The sequence below is a fragment of the Rhinolophus ferrumequinum genome, chromosome 2, assembly GCF_004115265.2.
Source record: "Rhinolophus ferrumequinum isolate MPI-CBG mRhiFer1 chromosome 2, mRhiFer1_v1.p, whole genome shotgun sequence".
Lineage (NCBI taxonomy): Eukaryota > Metazoa > Chordata > Mammalia > Chiroptera > Rhinolophidae > Rhinolophus > Rhinolophus ferrumequinum.
In genome coordinates this window covers 65,189,334-65,210,281 of record NC_046285.1, presented here as the reverse complement: position 1 = coordinate 65,210,281, position 20,948 = coordinate 65,189,334, and the positions used below count along the sequence as shown (strand labels likewise).

Here is a 20,948-nt window from a genome sequence, read left to right as displayed (position 1 = left end):
CAAGCCAGCAAGTGACAACCATCTGAAGATCACTTTGTAGCTTATACCAAGTGACTCCGGGCAGGCCACAGGCAGCAGCTGACCTTGGCCCAAACTAGAGCTCCTCCCAAGAAGCCCCAGAACCAACACATCTGGTAGCCAGCTCCAGACCATACCAGAGCACCACACAATCACCTCCACAAATGACACATCTAAAGGGCAGACTGGGCAGGCACCAGAGCCCCACTAAAGTGAATCCTGTTCTGTACCATCAGGCCCCGCACAACATCTCCTCCACTGTAGTCATGGCCCCTCCTCACAACCAATCAGACTGAGAGTCAGTCCCTCCTATTGATGTGCCAGCAGTAATCAAGGCTCAGTACAATAGGAGGGTACACACAACCCACAAGTGACATACCTAGAGCACCTGAATCAGGTGACCAGGCAGACTGTACCACGCAGATGAAGCAGAGGACCACATCAGCAATTTGGAAGACAAGGTAGCAGAAAACACCCAATAAGAACAGCAAAAAGAAAAAAAAAAGGCAAAAAAAAAAAAGTTAGAATTAAGGGACCTCTTGGGCAACATCAAGTGTACCAACATTTGCATCATTGGGGTACCAGAGGAGAAGAGAGAAAGCAAGGAATTGAAAACCTATTGGAAGAAATAATGATAGAAAACTTCCCTAACCTGGTTAAGGAAACAGATATACAAGCCCAGAAAGTGTACAGAGTCCCAATCAAGATGAACCCAAAGAAGCCCACACCAAGACACATCATAATTAAAATGCCAACAGTTAAAGAGAGAATCTTAAAAGCAGCAAGGAAAAAGCAGTTAGTTACCTACAAGGGAGCTCCCATAAGACTATCAGCTGATTTCTCAACAGAAACTTTGCAGGCCAAAAGGTATATGCATGAAATGTTCAAAGTGATGAAAAGCAAGGACTTATAACCAAGATTACTCTTCCCAGCAAAACTATCATTTAGAATCGGAGAAGAGCTAAAGAGCTTCCCAGACAAGAAAAAACTAAAGGAGTCCATCACCACCAAACTAGTATTATAAGAAATGTTAAAGGGACTTTTTTGAGGAGAAGAAGAAGAAACAGGAGGAGGAGGATGAGGAGGAGGAGGAGGAGGAGAAGGAGAAGGGGGAGGAGGGAACAGAGGAGGAAGAGAAAAGAACATAAAGATAAATAATAAAATGGCAATAACTACATATCTATCAACAATTACTTTAAATTTAAAGGGATGAAATGTTCCAATCAAAAGACAAAGGGTATCTGAATCAATAAGAAAAAAAGACCCTTCCATATGCTGCCTACAAGAGACTCACTTCAGATCAGAAGACAAACAGACTGAAAGTAAAGGGATGGAAAAACATATTTCAAGAGAAAGAAAATGGAAACAAACAAACAAAAAATCTAAAATAGCAATACCTATATCAGACAAAATAGACTTTAAAACAAAGTCTGTAACAAGAGACAAAGAAGGACCCAGTAATTTCACTTCTGGATATTTATGCAAAGAAACCCAAAGCACTAATTCAAAAAGACACATGCATCCATATGTTCATTGAAGCATTATTTACAATAGCCATGATATGGAAGCAACTTAAGTATCCATCCATAGATGAATAGATAAAGAAGTGGCACATATATACAGTGGAACATTACTTATCCATAAAAAAAGAACTAAATCTTGCCATCTGCAACAACATGGGTGGACCTAGAAGGTATTATGCTGAGTGAAATAAGTCAGAGAAAGATAAATACCATATGATTTCACTTATATGTGGAATCTAAAAAGCAAAATAAACTAGCAAAACAGAAACAAATTCATAGATACAGAGAACATTTTGATGGTTGCCAGATGGGAGGGAAATTGGGGGAATGGGTGAAAAAGGAGAAGGAATTAAGAAGTACATGTTGATAAGTATACAATAGTCATAGGGATGTAAAGTATAGCATAGGGAATATAGTTAATAATACTATAATAATTATGTATGGTGTCAGATGGGTGCTAGACTTATCAGGGTGATCACTTTGTTAGTTATATAAATGTCTAATCATTATGTTCCTTACCTGAAACTAATATAATATTGTATGTCAACTGTAATTGAAAAATTATACATATATACACATATATATGTTTATATATGTATGTATACACACACACACACACACACACACACACACACACACATATATCAACCAAGGTTTGAATAAGAATTAGAAGTGAGGAGGAAATAGATGTCTTAAAAATTGCAAAGGTGACATAGATACAACTTAGAGATTCATGGGACATGGGAAGTGAATAAAAGAGAGAAAAGTGACAGAAACCCAGAGTTTTTAAGTTCAGAGAACTGGGAAGACTGGTGGTCGGAGTCCACAGAGAAGGAGTGGAACTGATGGAAAAGCATGAGTTTGTTTTGGAACGTGTTGAATTTGAGGTGAAGGAAGGACATCCGGATGAGGATGTGTCCCGTTGAGGTGTAGCTTGCAACTCAGGAGAGGGATGAAGGCTTCAGAGTCATTTTCATGCATGTGATCATTTAAACTTAGGCGATTACTTTGAGGGAGAGAATAAATCAAGAATTTAAGAGCAACTGGGATTAAACTGCAAGAAGCTTCTGTACTCCGGTACTCATAGAGATATAATTTTAAAGGAACTTTTGGTGACCTGTGAAAGAAACCAAAAGAATGCAGAATCACAGAAGCCAAGGGAAGAGGGAATTTCATAGAGGCAATGGTAATTAGAAATGTCAGGCCCCGCAGAGAGCCTGGGGAGGATGAAGGCAGAGGGACCTTGTTGGCCATGTGGTGACCTCAAAGAAAGCCATTTCAGTACTGACTGGGAGCAGGAGGTAAAGTGAGAGGGAGGACGATGCACGGAATCGTAGCTTGAGGGACAAGGGAAGGTGTTTTATGAAGACAACAGAAGGCTAAGCACATTTGTGGATTGACCAGAAGGAGCCAGTAAAATGGATTAAAGCTGAAGAATACACAAAGGTTAATTAATGCTTCAAGACCCCAGCGCACTGGTTACCAATGCTTGCTGAACATTAGACTCCCCTAAGACCCTTATAATAACACCAATGCCTACTGTGTTTCCCCAAAAATAAGACCTAGCCGGACAATCAGTTCTAATGCGTCTTTTGGAGCAAAAATTAATATAAGACCCAGTCTTATTTTACTATGATATAATATAATATAATATAATATATTTGATTAATATAATATAATATAATATAATATAATATAATATAATATAATATAATATAATATAATACCGGGTCTTCTATTAATTTTTGCTCCAAAAGACGCATTAGAGCTGATTGTCCAGCTAGGTCTTATTTTGGGGGAAACACGGTAGTTCTGATCTGCAGGGATTCTGATTGAATTGTTTTGGGTAGGGAAGTCACCTGTATTATTTATTAGTTCTCCCAGGTGATTCTAATATGCATCCAGTTATGCGAGAACCACTGACTTAAAAGAATTGGGCGTTGGATGAAGGCCACAGTGGAAGGTTGCTTTTGGATGACAAAGGCTCTGTTCTTCCTCTGAGGTGGGGATATAGCATTATTGGGATGGGAGGTAAGGACAGCTTAAATTAAGAACAGAAATATTTTGAAAGAAGAACATTGAAAGAACTCATGATGGATGGTTTGTCTGAGAGACTCGAAGGTGAGCTGCTTAAAAGGGTAGGAGTAAAGGTGAGTTATGAAAAAAAAACTTAAAATGTCCCCAACGACCACTAAGATTTCACCAGGGATATAAATAAGGTCATTGTCCATTTACTGCTTCATTCTCTCTACACTTATTGGTTGGCCACTCCCTGACATAGAAAGGACTTTGCTGTCTTTCTTATTCCTCTGAGGAAAAAGAGGAAGAAAACGTCAAGTTGGAAACAGGGAAGATCTAGAAGAACAGTAAAAATTACAGAGCCTTAGGGAAGACTTAAGGAAGACTTAGAGTATCCAGAGTGAGAAAACCTAAGCTGCAGACTGAGATCTCTATAGAGTCACTTAGAGCTTCTCTAAGTGAAAGTGAAAGCATTTTTGAGACCACCTTGCCCAGCTCCTCCCATTTAAAGGATAAGTAAACTGAGGTTCAGAGCTCAGTGTGATTCAGCCTGCGAACCTGTACACACCTTCTTTATGACCTTTGTGGCTGAGGTTCCCAGTAAGCAGAATGGCTGCAGCTCTTCTGTGGGGATTAATAAGAAAATCCTCAAGTAAATTGTTTTTAGCTTGTTGCAAGAGAGAAAAAAAAATGTTCAATTTCTTCTTTATTGCTATTATTATGTGAGCCAGATTGAATTGCTGCATCTCTTTATAGTTTCTTATGACGAGTGTGAAGTTTCCCATTTTAACCCAAGCCAGTTTTAAATTGTCCATAGAATGACTGTAATAATTCAGTTGCCACGCTCCGTGCATTGTTTGAAATACAACCAAAGGGAAAGAGAAAAACTTGCTAGCCTAGAGAAACAAGCAAGATAGAGCCTGCAAAACTGTAAAGGGACAAATTTCAGATAATTGAGAAGGGGCAGCGCATGGTGACAAAAATCAGTGGGTCTCCTGCACTGTGCGGCCACAGAACGTGGACGGGGCTTTAACCCTCTGGGTCTGGGTTTTCATCTATTAGGTTAGAGTATCTATTCATCTATTAGATCCCCTCTCAGGTCTCTTCCCTTTCTGTCTTGTTTTTAATTTTTCCATCATCCTCCACAAAAGTATTCTGACATAGTTTAAAACAAACTCCATAGAACATCTCCTGGATCATATTTCCTTTTTTTTTTTTTTTTAATTATGAATTTGTGTCTCAACTTCAGGTTTCTCATCTGTAAAGTAGAGGAGTGCTGGAGTAAATATTCTCCCCTCGCAGCTCTGTGCTGCAGTGGCCTTTTGGTAGTTGTATCAGGCACTAGGTTGGTTGCTATTTACCTTGCATGGTTCAATGCTCTGTTCCTATGTCCCACACAGCCAGGGTGGGGAGGGTGGGGCACTGACCAATGAGCTCTATGTCCTGGTACAAACGCCCCTGGGCACCTTTCTCTTTTTATTTTCTTTTACCTTATCCAAGTGTGCAGTACACTCTTAGGTCATCTCAGGAGCCCTGTGGGCATTTTGAAAAGAACTGAGACAGCAACAAAGCAGAGAGTGATGCGACAAGGTGACATCCACTATAGGTAAGCTGGAATCTCCCAGAAAACTGTATTTGTTTTGCTTTTATCTTCTTGAATTGGTAAAGGAATTGGTGACGTTGTTGTGCAGAAAGAAACTACAATTCAAGAGAATGGTATTGGTTTGGATGTTTCACAAAATGACTAGAAGATAGAAAACTAAAGAGCACAATGTTTCCTAGTTTTGGAACATCTGTGTGGCTGCAAACTCAGGAGTAGAGGGAAATGATAACTGTGGGAATGCTTTCTTTCATAGGGAAGTGATTTTTCTTTCCTCAGTTGGATTTAGTGTTGTTTCTTGATTCTAGTGTCTATTTCTCATATTTAAAAAAAAAAAAAAACGGCGTAGTGTTAATTTATAAGTTGCAGGTTTCAACGCTAACATATTGGAGTTGTGTGGAGTTTTGTTTTTGACTTTCAAATTCTCGATTATCTTAACATAAGAATTTTCTTCTATTTGATCAATTTTCTGAGAGAAACTCTGTCTAGACAAGAAAACTGAGTTGGAGGATGGATACAAATATCTAGAAGACTCTAGAAAAAAGTATTTCAATTGGTTGTTTTAGGTAACAGTCTTTGATTTTCACTGGTATTAATTATCCAAGCATCTGTTTAGATCTCTAATTAATTTTGCATACATAGAAATTGACTCACACAAACATTTAATAACATTGTTATTTTACCGGCAATTGTCTTCCTCTGCAAACCAGACCATAGTATTTTTAGTAATGAGAAAATATATACAAATTCAAGTTGACAGACATTCACAGATCCCCAATATTCCAATGTTTTCTGGTAGGAGATGTGATCTAAAAGTACGGTGCATGTTTAAATTAAAAAAGTTATTACAGTAAAAGACACATTGCTATTAATCCCCCTCAAAATTCTCCCCCTCGCTTCAGACACACTTTTCCCATCGTTCTTGCCATTTTCTGAAGCAGTTCTGGAAGTCCTCTTTCGTGAGTGTCTTTAGTTGCACTGTCGTGGCTGCTTAGATGTCCAGAATCAATGCAAAACGTTTTCCTTTCATGGTCATTTTGACTTTGGGGAAGAGTCAGAAGTCGCAAGGTGCCAGATCCAGTGAATAAGGTAAATGACGACACACCGTAATTTTTTTTTTTTTTAGCTACATGAAGTATACAACATACATGCACACACTTTAATTTTTTTTTTTTAATTGGGGAATATTGGGGAACAGTGTGCTTTTCCAGGACTCATCAGTCATTATCCTTCAGTCTAGTTGTGGAGGGCACAGCTCCACTCCAAGTCCAGTCACCATTTCAATCTTAGTTGCAGGGGGCGCAGCACATCATCCCATGTGGGAATTGAACCGGCAACCTTGTTGAGAGCTTGTGCTCTAACCAGCTGAGCCATCCAGCTGCCCCACCGGCAGCTCAGCCACAGCTCTGTTGTCTTCAATCTAGTTGTGGAGGGCGCAGCTCACTGGCCCATATGGGAATCTAACTGGCAACCCTGTTGTTAAGAGCTCGCAATCTAACCAACTGAGCCATCCGGCCGCCCCTGTAATATTTTTATTTGACAGAAATTACCATACCAGAAGCGATTTGTGACATGGAGCGCTGTCATGATGGAAGATGAAGTAAAGACACTCACAAAAGAGGACTTCCAGAACTGCTTCAGAAAGTGGCAAGAATGACGGGATGAATGAGGGGGAGTATTTTGAGGGCAATGTGTCTTTTACCGTAATTTTTTTTTAATTTAAACATTCACTGTATATATTTTGATCACACCTCGTATATGTCACCAGTCTGCAGAATGCTTATTAATAGCCTGACTGAAAACTTGCTTAAGAAACATTTAATTTCAAATCAAGCATAACTATTTTTCTTTTAGATTGTACAGATACATTGTTAAGACCATTTTCCTTCCTTATATTCACTTTATTTCCCGTTTAAAAAAAAAGATATATCTATATATCTATGTCAGTGATATAGATATAGATATATAGAATGAGGACCAAAAAATCTTGAAAGGATAGAATGAAGGAATAAGAAAGGAAAGAAGGAAGGAAGGAAGGAAGGAAGGAAGGAAGGAAGGAAGGAAGGAAGGAAGGAAGGAAGGAAGGAAGGGAAGGATTTGGCTAGTAATTAGTTCATTTGATTATTTTAGATCACCAAACAATACTTGAAGTCTTTCCAAAATACTTCGTACCACTTAGTTCAAATGTTTTTCTTTGAGGGCTAATTTATTAGTAACAAGAGAGTGTTCAAGATAAGGCAGGGTGGGGACCCAAGTAATTGACAGCCAGCCAGGAGGCCTTTGTCTGAGAACCTTAGGTGAATAGGGAACACTGACAGTTAAAGGGATGGAGATCAGTTTGGAGGACATTTCTCACAAAAACAAATAATTCAAAGTTAAGTTGAAGATAACCCCCTGAGTGAGGCAACTGCTATTCCCCTTAGAACTCTTCTTCAAAGCTCGAGATTTCTGTTGTGGACAAATACCTACATTGAACCACACAAACAGAGCTCAATCAACCAGTAAGTCAATCAATAAAATCTAAGTATTTCAGATCCAAAGCCCAAGTTTTCTTCCCCTAAATGCATTCAGATCATTGATTTTGCTCTCTAATGTGCTTTGAAGAAGCACAGTAGACTTCACTGAGATAGAATGATAAAGATTTTGAACATTATCTGACACCTCTGAGCACTACATGTCAGACATGTGCTAAGTGATTTCTGTCGTTTAATGAGATCTTTGAAATAACTCTATGAAGTAAGTGCTATTTTTATCCCCAAATGAGAATACTGAGACTTGACTGAAGTTATTTTTCCACAATACCACAGCTAGTAAATAACAGAACCAGGATGCAAACCCAACACTGCCTGACCTCAGAGTCTGTGCCATTACCCACTACACTATTCCACCTCCTCAGAGACAACTTTGTATGTTTTCCAGATGTTTCTAGACACTCAGAAGCCCACGACAGAATATTAGTTCTCTAAGGCTAAAAGCCATGCCACATATTGCCTCTGAATCCCCAGAAGTGCTGGGCACACAGTAGGTACTTGAAAAATACCTGTTGAATTAAATTCACAAATGAAAACTCTTTGTTCTAAGGCTTTATCCTCTCACTGTGCATAAAACTGAATATGAATCCATAAAATTTTAGGCATAAGGATAATGTTATTTGAACAGGAACAAGAAAGCATTATGAATAATAGATATCGATCTATAAAGCACAGAGCTACAGCTACAGTTTAACAGACTAATTCAGGGATTATTATAAAATCTTAAGAGATTACTGTAAGTGGCACATGATCCCCTTCACTATCAATAAACACAAAACAATGCTGAGAAATCAGCTTTATTCTTTATTTGTTTTTACATAAAAGCTGCACAGAGTTGTGCAAATACACTAGAGTTAGGACAGCTGGGTTCTATTCTTGGTTCCAAAACTAAATGGCTTTGTGACTCTCAGCGAGAGGCTGATCCCCTTGGGCCTAAATCTGCTCATGGTTAAAATTAGGGGAGGATCAGATTAGATGATCTATAAGGTCCTTCCAACTTTAAAATCCTACCATTCTTTAATATTGCTGCAACAGACCCCAGTGTTAGTGTAGCTGGAAATGCTCGCTTTGTAATTTTTTTTACCTTTTGCAAAATGCTCTGTCAGGAGATCCAAAAGACATTTTATGGAAAAATTCAGTAGGGAAAGAAATACAGCAGCCTTTTAGCCAAGTGAGACTATAGCAACTATAGTGTGTGTGTGTGTGTGTGTGTGTGTGTGTTTACGGGGAAAGGAAATTCAGTCATCTGCTTTAGTGTAAACCAAAATAGTATCACCAAAATTTAGCACGCGTAGAATTAGTGACAGTTCATGTATAAATAGAGTTTCTAGTAATATCATCCACAGCACAGTTTTACATACACAGACCTGGGAAGGATGGGTGCTGGCTTCTATGCCTACCTCTTTATGAATTGGCTGTGTTATCTTAGCTAACTAACGTGGCCTTTCTGGATCTGGGTTTCTCCATCTGTAAGAAGAGAGCTGGATTGGATATGTTGCCTAGCTTTACCACAAGTGATCTTATTGTGATAGGAACAAATATGTTTTAGTTATTGCAATCATTTGCTGCCTCCTGATGAGCGGAGAGTACTGTGGGCTGAAGAGATGACAGGTGCGACCACTAGGTTTGGCACAGCTAGCCCAGAACAAATTGCTCTGCATATTAAGGGGATGAGATTGAGAAGACTCAGAGAAAGGATTCCAGGAAAGGAAGAAGGAACCAGTAAAGCTAAGTGTTGGCACTGAGAGAGGGGGTAAGGTAATAGAGAAGACCCAAGAAATGTAAGGCTAAGATACCTAGAGGGAAAAAAACTGGGCTTTATAAATGTTCTCTTTTGCCTCCAGTTCTGTCAATAAAGTATACATTCTTCAATAATGTTGATGCAAGTGAATTTTTTATTCCGAATGTAAAATTATTATATCCAGCTTCAAAATCTGTGTGGAGGAACAGCTAACATATGGATTAAAAGTTCATTGCAAGGAAATGTACTATAATAGATAAATCTGGATTTGCAGTATTGATAGCATCATAGAATGAAGGACTCTCTCAACTGGGCTGTGGCCAGACAGCGTCTAGGTTCGGTTTGGTTCTGGACATGATACTTCAGCAGGGTTCTCAAACTCAGACACCTTTAGGAGCCAAGTAGAGTGAAGCCAGAACTGACAATAGGCACAGATGGGAACTTGGAGCTAGAGAATGCATGCCCTATAGAAAAACATTCAAATTTCCTTTGCTATTTCTTTCTTATTTAAAAACAAAACAAAAAAGATATTGTGCCAAGAAAAACACATCTGTGGGCCAGAGCTAGACAGCTTGCAATCTCTGAAAGAGTCATTAACAAATCAAAGGACATTTAGAGGGGAGTGGTCAGTGTACGCAATAACTCTCAATTGTGCAGTCTGTGAAACTACTGAGTGAACTGGGATTCTTTAATTTGAAAAAAGAAGAACGTAGCGCCTGGGGAACTTGGTGATTCTTTTCAAAGTATTTGAAAGCTGTTATACAGAGATAGTGTGAAAGATGTTCAATGGAACTAGAAAAATGGGGGCAGCCACTAAGGATTTAAATGAGTTAATATTTGTAAAGCACCCAGAACAGTGTCTGTACAGAGTAAGCATGACAGAAGTGACAATTAAATAAAATCAACTTGATATTCAGAAGTTGTCCACAGCTTAAACTGGCTCTGTGGTGGCTGACTGGAGAGCAAGAACCTCACAGAGGTGGTTGGGGGAGGGGGCCAGTAATCTGATAGATATCAAGGTCACCCACTCTTGGAGACTACCAGTGTCCAGGCCCGAAAGGTTCTTTAAGGTAACCTGTAAACCTGGATTCCATTGCATGTGCATGAAATATACAAAGTGAAAGACATGTCTCCTCTAATGAATGGTCTTGCATCACATCTCACTTTTCAAACAAGACTCACTGCAGCTTTGAGATGGGAATCAACCAAAGTTGTGAGTGAAGTCCTCAAGAAAAATAAAGTTTGGGGAGGTATGTACAATCCTAGAAAGTAAGAGTGATCTCAATGGAAGTGTGGGGACATCAGAAAGGAAGTACCGCAGTGCCCCCTGAGTCCTCCAACAAAGGAGTGGAGAGATGGGCATAGTGATGAAGAGCATTAGAATTTAGCATCTGCAAATCACGCACAGCCTCATTTATGACTTTTTATCAGAAGAAGTAGATGTGGACACTTCAATGTTGGATCATTCAAAATAGATCCATTCAAAATGGATCATTCAATGTCTCGAAACTCCAAAACACATGGAAACAAAGAGCCACAAGAGGAGTGAAAAGACATCTGCAAAGTACTTGTAAAACACTGAAATCGTTAATAGGATGGTCATCATGTGTCATACAAGGATCATGGCCTATGTAAAGACAGTAGTGATTAGAACTAACTTTTACAGTCAAGAAACTCAGTACTGATGTAGGTGTGAATATTAGAGTGCTGAGAACACTGCATATAAACTGCAGGTGGAAAAACTGAATCCTCTAATAATTGCTGTATTATTGCTTTGTGTAAAGTGGAATAGTTGGAGAAGTAAAAAGATGGGAATGAAGATTTATCAAGCACTCATTTTGGTTCAGGTATAATTCTAGATGTTTTGCATGGCTTATCTCATGTAATCCTCATGTTAACCTTGAGAAATAGGTAATTTATCCCCGTTTCATACAGAAGAAAACTAGACCTAAATGTAATAAACTTCCCCAACTCTTATACACATTTGATAGATTATAAATTGATTTAAAATATACTCTATGAAGAATAATTCAGAAGAATCTATCTAAAAATTTAAACAGCAAAATTATTTCAGCAGTTTCATTCATAGCCATGTATGTATTCCTTAGAGAGGCTTTCACAAGTGTGCCAGGGTATTATGTGCATTGTCTTCATTCTAGCATTATTTGTAATATTGAAAATTTGGAGACAACATAAAGGTTTTTCAGTAAAATAACTTATGATACATCTATATTCTAGAATATTTTGAATACAATAAAAAGATTGAAGTAGATGAAGTTAAACTCATTCAGAAGGATGTTTTACAAATATTTTTGAACGTACAGATTAAGATACAAAATATATATAGCAAATTAAGTTTATGTTCATAAAATATACATACATCTGTATGTACATAGTAAAAGGCCTGGAATAACACATTCCAAGTGATTGATAGTAGTTACATCTAGAGAATGAAAGCGAGGAGCTGGGATGGAAGAGATCACTCTCTACTTTCTGCTAATCTGTATTATTTAAAACAAATGCTATATGCTGTTCCGTTAAAAATAGAAAGATTGAAAGTCATAATGAACCCAAAGTCACACAGGTAGCCGCTGGCACTCAGGATTCAATAGAGTGCTTCCTCCAAAATGTACTTCTAAATTTACAGTTTGGAAGTTCTCCCCACCTGAAATGCATTTACTTTATCTAGGGCTAAAAAATGATGCAAAGTAAAATTACCTGAGAGAAAAAGCAAAACTTTTCCAAGGAAAATCAATTAAAGCATGGACGGGGGGCATGGCAACAATCATAAACACATTTTCCTGCCAAACAATGAACATATACCTCTAGCCATGAAGATTTACACAAAACAGTGTTGTGTCACATCGGTTTGTTTTCCCAAGACACAATTCGTTACAGCATTTCCAACTATTTTATTAAATTACTCCGGCAGACATGGTACATATAGCTATCATTGATTGCATATAGCTATCACTGATTACATCACTGTGTCTATCAATTCATTTATATCTCTAAATTTAAACTTCAGCATCTCCTCTGGGTCTTCTCAGTACGGTGCTGAAAATCAGGATTCAGTAACAATAAATCACATCCGCACAGTGTAAATCCCACGGCAGGCAGAAGAGTTGGGTTTTTAGAAATACAACACTGTTTCACAACAGTTGACTATAGCTCTTAATGAGGTACAGAACCCTGAAACAAGGCAACTAGGACAGAGTAGAACATAAATATAAGAAACTTGAGAATATTTACAAAGTTCCATAGATATTGAGAGTGGGCAAATTAAACAAAGTGATAGTGAATTATTTCTTTAGAGTAGGGTGGACTTTTAGTGGCAGGGGAATATCATAAGAAAAAATATTTATTAAAGAATAAATAAGGTGAGCTAGATGTCATTGAGGGTCTTTCTTTCCCTTACGTGTATTTCCCCTAAAATATCCAAATAATAATACATGGAGTCTTTCCAATGGAAATACTTAAGGTTAATTTGCTAAGCCCTGTAGTGGTCTATAACCCTCCCAAAATATAGCCTTAGTTGAAATACTTTTTGGTTTAGTAAAAAACGCACAGTTGGGGGGAATAATGCTTAACATGCAGTTCACTGAAGATAGTAATTTTCTATTAGCTACTTGTAGACATAGATTTAAATATAAACCTAAGTCACATCCGCAAAGTTCAATGGTCTCAGCACTCAAGTAGGTAGTATCTGGCCACATCCCACAACACACATGCATGCTTATGTACACACACACACACACACACACACGCACATACACATGCACGCACACACACGTGCACAGACCTAATTGGCAATTTTAGCTCAGAGAAAACTCATATAGACTATAACATATAAGTCACTAAAAATTTTTCTCCAAAACCACATGAAAATAAAAAAAGGCAGTCCATCTAGCTAATACATCCTATCTCCTTCCAGAAAAATCACTGTCTCTGTTTTCCATTTTGAACCAATGTCAAAGAGAAGAAAAGTATTGAGTAGTTTTTTTTTTGTTTTTTTAAATCAGGAAAACACCAAAAATCCATCTCCCTGCCTTACATTCAGATAAGTGTGTAAAAATCCAGAAAACTCCATATTTATATTGCTCAGATGGGAATATTTCAGCAAAAATAATTTTACTAAAGATATATTTACAATGCAAACTTTGTGAAAGTTGTTAAGCAGCCTTGTGCTTTAAAACGTATACTCATATTCTACAGATTAACTGCCTAATGGCTCCAAAGGAACAATTACAGCAAAACACATTGGTGTTAGTATAATTGAGAAGTGCTCATTTAAAGATAAACTTTCTACCTTGTGTAGCTCTCGGTACTGAGGATGCATAATAATGAGTAATCACATGAATTAATAAGATGCCTTCAAATCTTTCAGCATTTAATGAAAGTAATTAAATCATTACCCAACCAGCATATCATGACTCTATGGAAGGTGTCCTTGGCATATCACCATTTGGGTTTTTCTCATTCCCATCTTTACTCTTGCCAATATTTGACCAAAGTCAGAAAGGTCAATGAAAGTAATCAGAGCTTCTGAGTGTGTATATATGTGAAAATGTATAGACAGACACACATGTACATATGTGTCTGTCTATATAGAGAGAGAGCAAGAGAGACACATATATAGCATGCACCACTCAAGACAGGGATAAGTTCTGAGAAATATGTTGTTAGGTGATTCCATCATTGTGCAAACATTATGGAGTGCACTTACACAAACATAGATGGTATAGCCTACTACTGTAATTGTATGTGCTATACTGTTAAACTGCTTTCAGCGAAATAGATTTGTTTACACGAGCATCACCACAAACATGTGAGTAATACATTGCGCTATGACCTTACAATGGTATGACATTACTAGGCAATAGGAATTTGTCAGTTCTTTGGCATAACTTTAAGGGACTACCGTCATCTATGTGGTCAGTTGCTGACTGAAACATCATTACATGGTGCATGACTATATAGATGTGTATGTGTGTGTGCATATATAAATAGAGAGGGTGCCAAAAATATGTATACACATTTTAAGAAAGGAAAAAATGGTATTAAAATTGTACTACTCAATATACACCGATAACAAAAGATGAATACAAGTCATGTGCATACATTTTTTTGGCACTCCTGATATATATATATATAAAACATCTTATATATAACATCTTATATATATATAACATGTTTATATATATATATATAACATCTTCTGTTTGAAATTTACCTGAGACCTAGAAAATAAGGGGGGAAAGTCCTCAGCAACCAATAGAAATGTCTAAAATGAGGAGTAAGTAGACCACATATGTGACATATCTCATGCCTTATAAAAAATTCAATAAATGATCACTGTATTAGCATTACTATCATCATTACTGATTCCATATGGTTACACAAAGGGCCTCAGGTCACTTATTCTAGAACACCTACTTGGATTACAAGCAGCTAAGAAGCAATCAACTGAAATGGAGGGCACATTTTGCTATAGCCAGGCCTACTTACAATAGCAATGAGTTAACAGTTAGCATTCTGACAATAAGAGAGAAAATATAGAGAAAATTATAAAAGGCAGTCATAATTCAAAAGAAGAAGCAATGTGAGACCATTTGCACCAGGACAAATAGTTTAGAGTATTTGAAGCCACGAAGAGTATCATTTAATCTTTGTTAAGAACACACTTTATGTTCTTAAAGATGACACTGTGCTAAGAATAGCGGGGGTGGAGTCAGGCAGGTCTGAGTTCAAATCCCAATTCTACGACCTTGTGGTTTTGTGATCTTGGCTATGTTACTTAACCATTCCAATCCTCAGTTTCCTCTCTTAAATGAAAAGTGTACCTCTTCCATCACAGGAATAGGACAAAGTGAAAGGACAGGGAGAGAAGTACAAAATAACCAGTGCCCCCCCCCCCCCCCCCCCCCCCCCCCGCTCCCAGTGCTTGAAACACACTCAAAGAATACCTATTGGACTAATATATAAATTTATCCTAACTGGAATGTAAAGTGCATCTTTAAGATGATAAATATATAGACAGAGATAAAATTAGGACTTTATTCAAAAGAATTGAGTCTCTGTGTTATTCAGGAATCTGTATGTAAGTGACAGACACACAATCCAAACACATCCAAGTGAATATGAAAAGTATTAGGTAAAAATGTCAATATAGATGACTAGCTTTGGCATAGCTAGATCCAGATGCTCAAAAATGTCCCTTCTTCATTTATTGGCTCCTTTTGTTTAGGATTGGCTCTATCTCCCAGAAGATTCTTTCAATGTGTTAAGAATAGATAGCCACCCCCAACTTCAGATCTACACAGATATTTCCTTCAGGAAGATAGAGAGGCTCCCTCTTCAAATATCCAAATAATTACCTCAAAAAGGACTCCAAGTAAACTTACTTGGATTTGATTGGCCCTGGACTGATTGTGATGACCAATCATAATGACTAGAAGGATAAGGCATTCTAATTTGCCACCTTGGTTCATGTGACCACATCTGTATGGAGAGAAGGAACAATGTCTTTGATAGTCTTACCAGAATCAAATGGCAAGAGAAAGTGGCAATTTCTAAAAGGAAAGGATGTAGGAGAGACAAAATAATAGATGTCAACTACAGTCCCTTACTAAAATTATTTTTATATCCTATGTTGGTTTCCTTCTTGAGCCTCCAAAATATTGTAGTCAATTGTTTACATGCTCCAGACCGTCTCAGAATTTAAGCTTCTTCAGAACAGGGGACATGTTTTCCTCACAATGTGAGACATTGAACATTGTAGGCACTCATTAAATTAAGGGGGAATTTATACACACAAAAAAAACCTTTATGAACTGTAAAGAATTATATAAATATAAATATTTAGGAGGATAAATTTAATTGTCTTTGACCTTCTGAGAGAGTTAAAAACATCAGAACTTTTATCTCAAAATTCAGTGGTTAGGACTGCTTCTGACAATGGCTTCTGCATCTATGTTCCTTCAACTCATATCTTTTTATTGCCTTCCTTTTTTTCCTGATTCACACTATAATGGTGCTGAAGATAAAATTTTAAAATTGTGTTATTACTTGTAAGTATAACTCCTATTGTAACTGTTGTAATATTGTTTCCCTGCTCCTGGCATATAGCCTCATCTGCTTTCCTTTTTGTTAGTTATCACATCTAATCTGGTCGCATTGAGTCTTTCTCCTATAGATGATGTTTCTCTTAATACACAGCATGAACTGGTTTGTGGTCAATACAATATATTTTCAACCCCTTACAAATCATCACTATCTTGAAAGTTCAGTCTCTCACTTATTTTTCTAAAATTTTATTTCTGAACTTCTCTCTTCAGGTTCTCTGGTTTTCATGTATTTACAATTATATTAGAGAGACACATTATAACCCTGTGAAGGAGGACCATGCTTTACACATCATGTTTTAATCACTCACCATGCGCACACACACACACACACACACACACAGCCCCTAAAAGTGAATTTTTATTGTCTGAGAAAGGAAAAGTGTGTGGAGAAAATGCGAAAATATTTCAGTAAAGATAAGAATAGAAAGTCAAGTCTCATTAAAATGAACACTACAGCAGTAGAAACTGACTGTAATTAAACTATTGCTAAACTCTCTCTGGATAGTGCCTTTTGATCTTGCTAAAATAAAAGTTTCCTTTGTTAATAACTTCACACAACAAAGGCTTTATTCCTTAGTTCTTGTCCACTTAATTGTCAATAGCTATTGTGGAGGAAAAGAGCCTGAACACTTGATTTGGGAGTAAAAAGCAAGTGGAAAGAGGAGCAGAAAAACACCAACTACAGCAGTAAAAACCTCCTCACACACACACAAAAAAGACTGTCAGGGAGATATGAAACGCAGCAGTTTTCCTTTAAAAGAGAAGGAAATAAATAACAGAATTCATGGACTCTGCCAACAAAACAGTCTTTGACCAAAAAAGGTATGCTACCTTACTGTACACTTTACACAAAAGTTTTAGCTCTATCACCTCATATAGTGTAACCATTCAACAAATTTACGAAGTAGATATTATATTTTTATCACTTTTCAGATTTGGAAACTGAAATTCAGACTTCAAGTGTTTTTCCCAAGAAAGAAAACTAGCCATCTTCTTATTTAAATATTTTGTACTGTTTCCATCATGCCACATCTGCCCTCCACTAATTAACCAATACTTTCAAAACCACTGAGTCTCTATGTGCACTTTGAATGGAACTTCTAATTCATTACAATTTCATTCGTTCTACTTTTTTCCTTTCCACTGTTTAGTTGTCCCACATGTATGTGTCTAGGTTATAGCTTTACTCCTCAATCATGTTTTCTATAACCTCCCTTTAACTAGCATCACCTAAAATGTAGATGACGTCTAATAATTCAATAATGTAGATTGGAATAAGATATAAATTATAGTTATGAAACAAAATAACCCCAGTTGTTTCCTAGTGATAGGTGCTTAGTAGTATTATACAAGAATTGAAAAAGTGTGTTACACAGTGAAATGTGTCAGCATTGCCTACAATAAGACAATTTAGATCTACCACAAGCTTTATCATCACTTTGCAGCATGGATGAGAAATAAGGGTAGAAGGAAAAGTCTACGCAAATGTGTAAGCATGAAAGGCTTCCATGAGCTTACATCTTAATTATGAAGACAAGGAAGATCCACTTAAAACATTCCATATGTCTCTCCATTCAAGGTCACCTAACTAGGAAGGAAATGGCCTCAAAGACACAAGTTCCATTACTTCAATCATTTGTATGATAGAGGCTACTCTGAAACCTCAATTCAGTACATTGGACAGCATCTTGGCAAAAAAATAAAAACAAAAACAAACAAACAAACAAAAAAACAGAGAGCCATCTACTGGCTAAGAATCTAAGCAATCTTACTAGAGTAGCAGTTGGAGTTTCAAATCTTCAGATTCTAAGATGAAAAAGAAAAAGAAAACTTGTAATGTTCCTTTCTCTGTGGACAATTTTTTTGTCATCATGGTGAGGTCTATGGATACTCATTTCAGCTCCCTCAAACAGGACCAGCCAGTTCATGCAGCCCTGAGCAGAGATAACTGACTAGAGCTCACCAGTGCTCTTCACCTGGGCTCTAACCAGTTCTGTATGATCCTGCCATAGTAATTACTTTGCAGACAGAGTATAAAAATGGCCAAGCTTTCCAGTTTTCCAGCGTTGCAAATGCTCTAAAGTTCCGGTTCTAATGTTGTTAATATATCTTCCCAAGCAACCTCTACTAATGTATTAAGTAAATATTTGGTGATTGACTGTTGTAGGAATATTTGTAAGAAAGGTGAACTACATGGATATTTGAATATAATTTGGACATATGGATATAATTTCATTGCCTAATTGAGCCAGTTTAAATGAACAGGTGATATGATTGCACCCAAAATTCTTTCCTCTATACAAAACTATTTTCGTTAAAAAAATTTAATTAAAAATAACCATGTGCACTGACTCAAACACCCTTCCTTAGTATTTACTTCATGCAACTAGTCCTAGAAAATGTCCTATTTGCTTAGAGAAATAATCGTTGGGTAACATTCATAATGGTAAAATTTTCAACCCAAACACCATCACTCATAAAAATAAATTCATACATTTGTACATCAATTTATAGAGTGGAAAACAGATCAGAAGTATAAACCTGGAGACAGCAAGATAGTTTCTGGGGTAGGGAGTTTTACTTAAGCATTTTGAAGAAAGCTTCTCCAATAATGCTTTATGATTTCTTGCTATTGGTACTTACCAGGAATACCTTGTTTTGAAAGCATGCATAAATTAAGCACTTTTGTACTTAAGACATTATCTCAATAGATTCTCACTGTGACCTTGTAAAATAGTTAAGTCATTTTAAGGATGAACAAACTGAGGCTCAGAGAAATCAATTAACTTTTTAAAGTCACATAACTAAGTTATTCTAGAACTGGATCTCAAGCCAGTTCCACCGACTCATGGCCTATTCTATACCACTGATCCTCACGTACCTGTGGACGCACATATCAAACACACCTCCTCCGTGGAGGTAGATAATCCACTTGCCTCTCTTTTCACATGTGTTCATGTGTTCTGCAGTGTATCTTAACTCTATTTACCCCCTACTGAAGTGAAGAGAAGATAAGGCTAGTGGGGTGGACAGGAAGGCATAATGTGCTTTCTGGAATGGTATTTAACCCTGTGCTTAAACTTGTTTAAGCCAACAATGCTTAATTTCTGAACTTTAAAATTGCTAGTAGGTTGGTGCAAAAGTAATTGCGGTTTTTGCAATGATTTTTAACTTTTTAAACAGCAATTATTTTTGCACCAACCTAATACATGTATGAAGAATAAAAGCAATTATAAGTGCAATATTATTTTACTTGCAATCTTTGCTCTACAGTGCCCTGACAATACATATCAGCTTGAAAAATCATTTTCTTATCCTAGCCTTGCCTACACCAAATCATCTTTAACATTGTAGCACTATTCCAATGCCTTCCTGTTGCCCTCTGGAGAAAAAAATAAACTCCTTAGGATGACCTTCCAAGCCATCCATGACGTAGTCCTCCTTTCCTCTCTAACACTCTCTTTTCTTGTTCTACCTAAACTGAACAAGTCTGCAGTTACCCAGTATAGCCCGTATCATTTTACATCGCCATACCTTTGCCCATAATCTGCCTTCTTTCTAAAAGGTCCTTTTCTGCCTCTTCTTTCTGAAAACTCCACTTGTTCTTCAAACCCAATTCAAGCATCTGTCCATAAAACTACTTGAGTACTTTCCACTCCTCCACAAAGCAGGGCTGATGATTCTCTCCTTTGTGTACACCTGGATTAGAGTTAACTGGTAGGTTTGACTTTGACACCTACCATGGAATTTTATAAACAGTTGTTTGTGTGTTTCCTTCCATGTTTTATCTTATTGCCCCTATTTCTAGTACAATACATAGCAAGACATAGCAGGTGCTCAATAAATATTTTCTGAATAATCATTGAATGCATGAATACCCATTTAATAGAGTAGCTAAGGAAACAGAAATTCATCAGTTTTTTTCAAGACCAAATGTTATCTTGTCTGATCCTTCCGATGCCCTACCTTAACTAATATTAATGAAAGATTACCAAGGCTCTCAAACACATGACTCAGTATATAATAATATAGTTGCTTAAAACTTTACACCTAGTGAGAATTAGAAGGGAGGTTTAATCACCTCATGCAAAATTCTAGTACCATCTTTACTGCCCTTGAGCAAGACTTGTAATCTTGTGCATTTTGATTACTGGTATGCTTTTCATCCCCCCTCTTCAGTTCTGCATCTTTAAAAATAAAATAGCAAGAAAAAAGAAAGGGAAATTCTAGGGGTTTTGAGGAAAATATGGACCCCGTGGTTAATGATCTTCACGCCAGACTCAATCCTCAGAATACCACTTACATCGTAAGAAAAGCAATCACCAAATCTGAAGAACCTCATTGAGACATAGAATCAGAGGTTATGGTATTGAAAAATAAGTATCTAAA

At 37.1% G+C, this 20,948-nt stretch overlaps 1 protein-coding gene across 6 annotated transcripts in view; it reads left to right on the top strand.

Annotated features, from left to right (window-relative positions):
* Nucleotides 1-20,948, top strand: part of KCNMB2 (potassium calcium-activated channel subfamily M regulatory beta subunit 2) — a 227,034-nt gene that overhangs the window by 18,729 nt on the left and 187,357 nt on the right. For 2 of the 6 annotated variants that reach the window (XM_033131883.1, XM_033131892.1), the window contains exon 1: nucleotides 5,047-5,166. The exons of 2 other annotated variants lie outside the window; for them this stretch is intronic. Coding sequence is in view for 1 of the 4 variants with exons in the window: in XM_033131842.1 (XP_032987733.1) it covers nucleotides 5,141-5,166 (26 nt within the window). In the remaining 3 variants the exon portion in view is untranslated. Of the gene's footprint in view, nucleotides 1-5,046; nucleotides 5,167-20,948 lie in introns of those variants that run through there. 2 more of the 6 variants (XM_033131842.1, XM_033131853.1) reach the window with 2 other exon arrangements.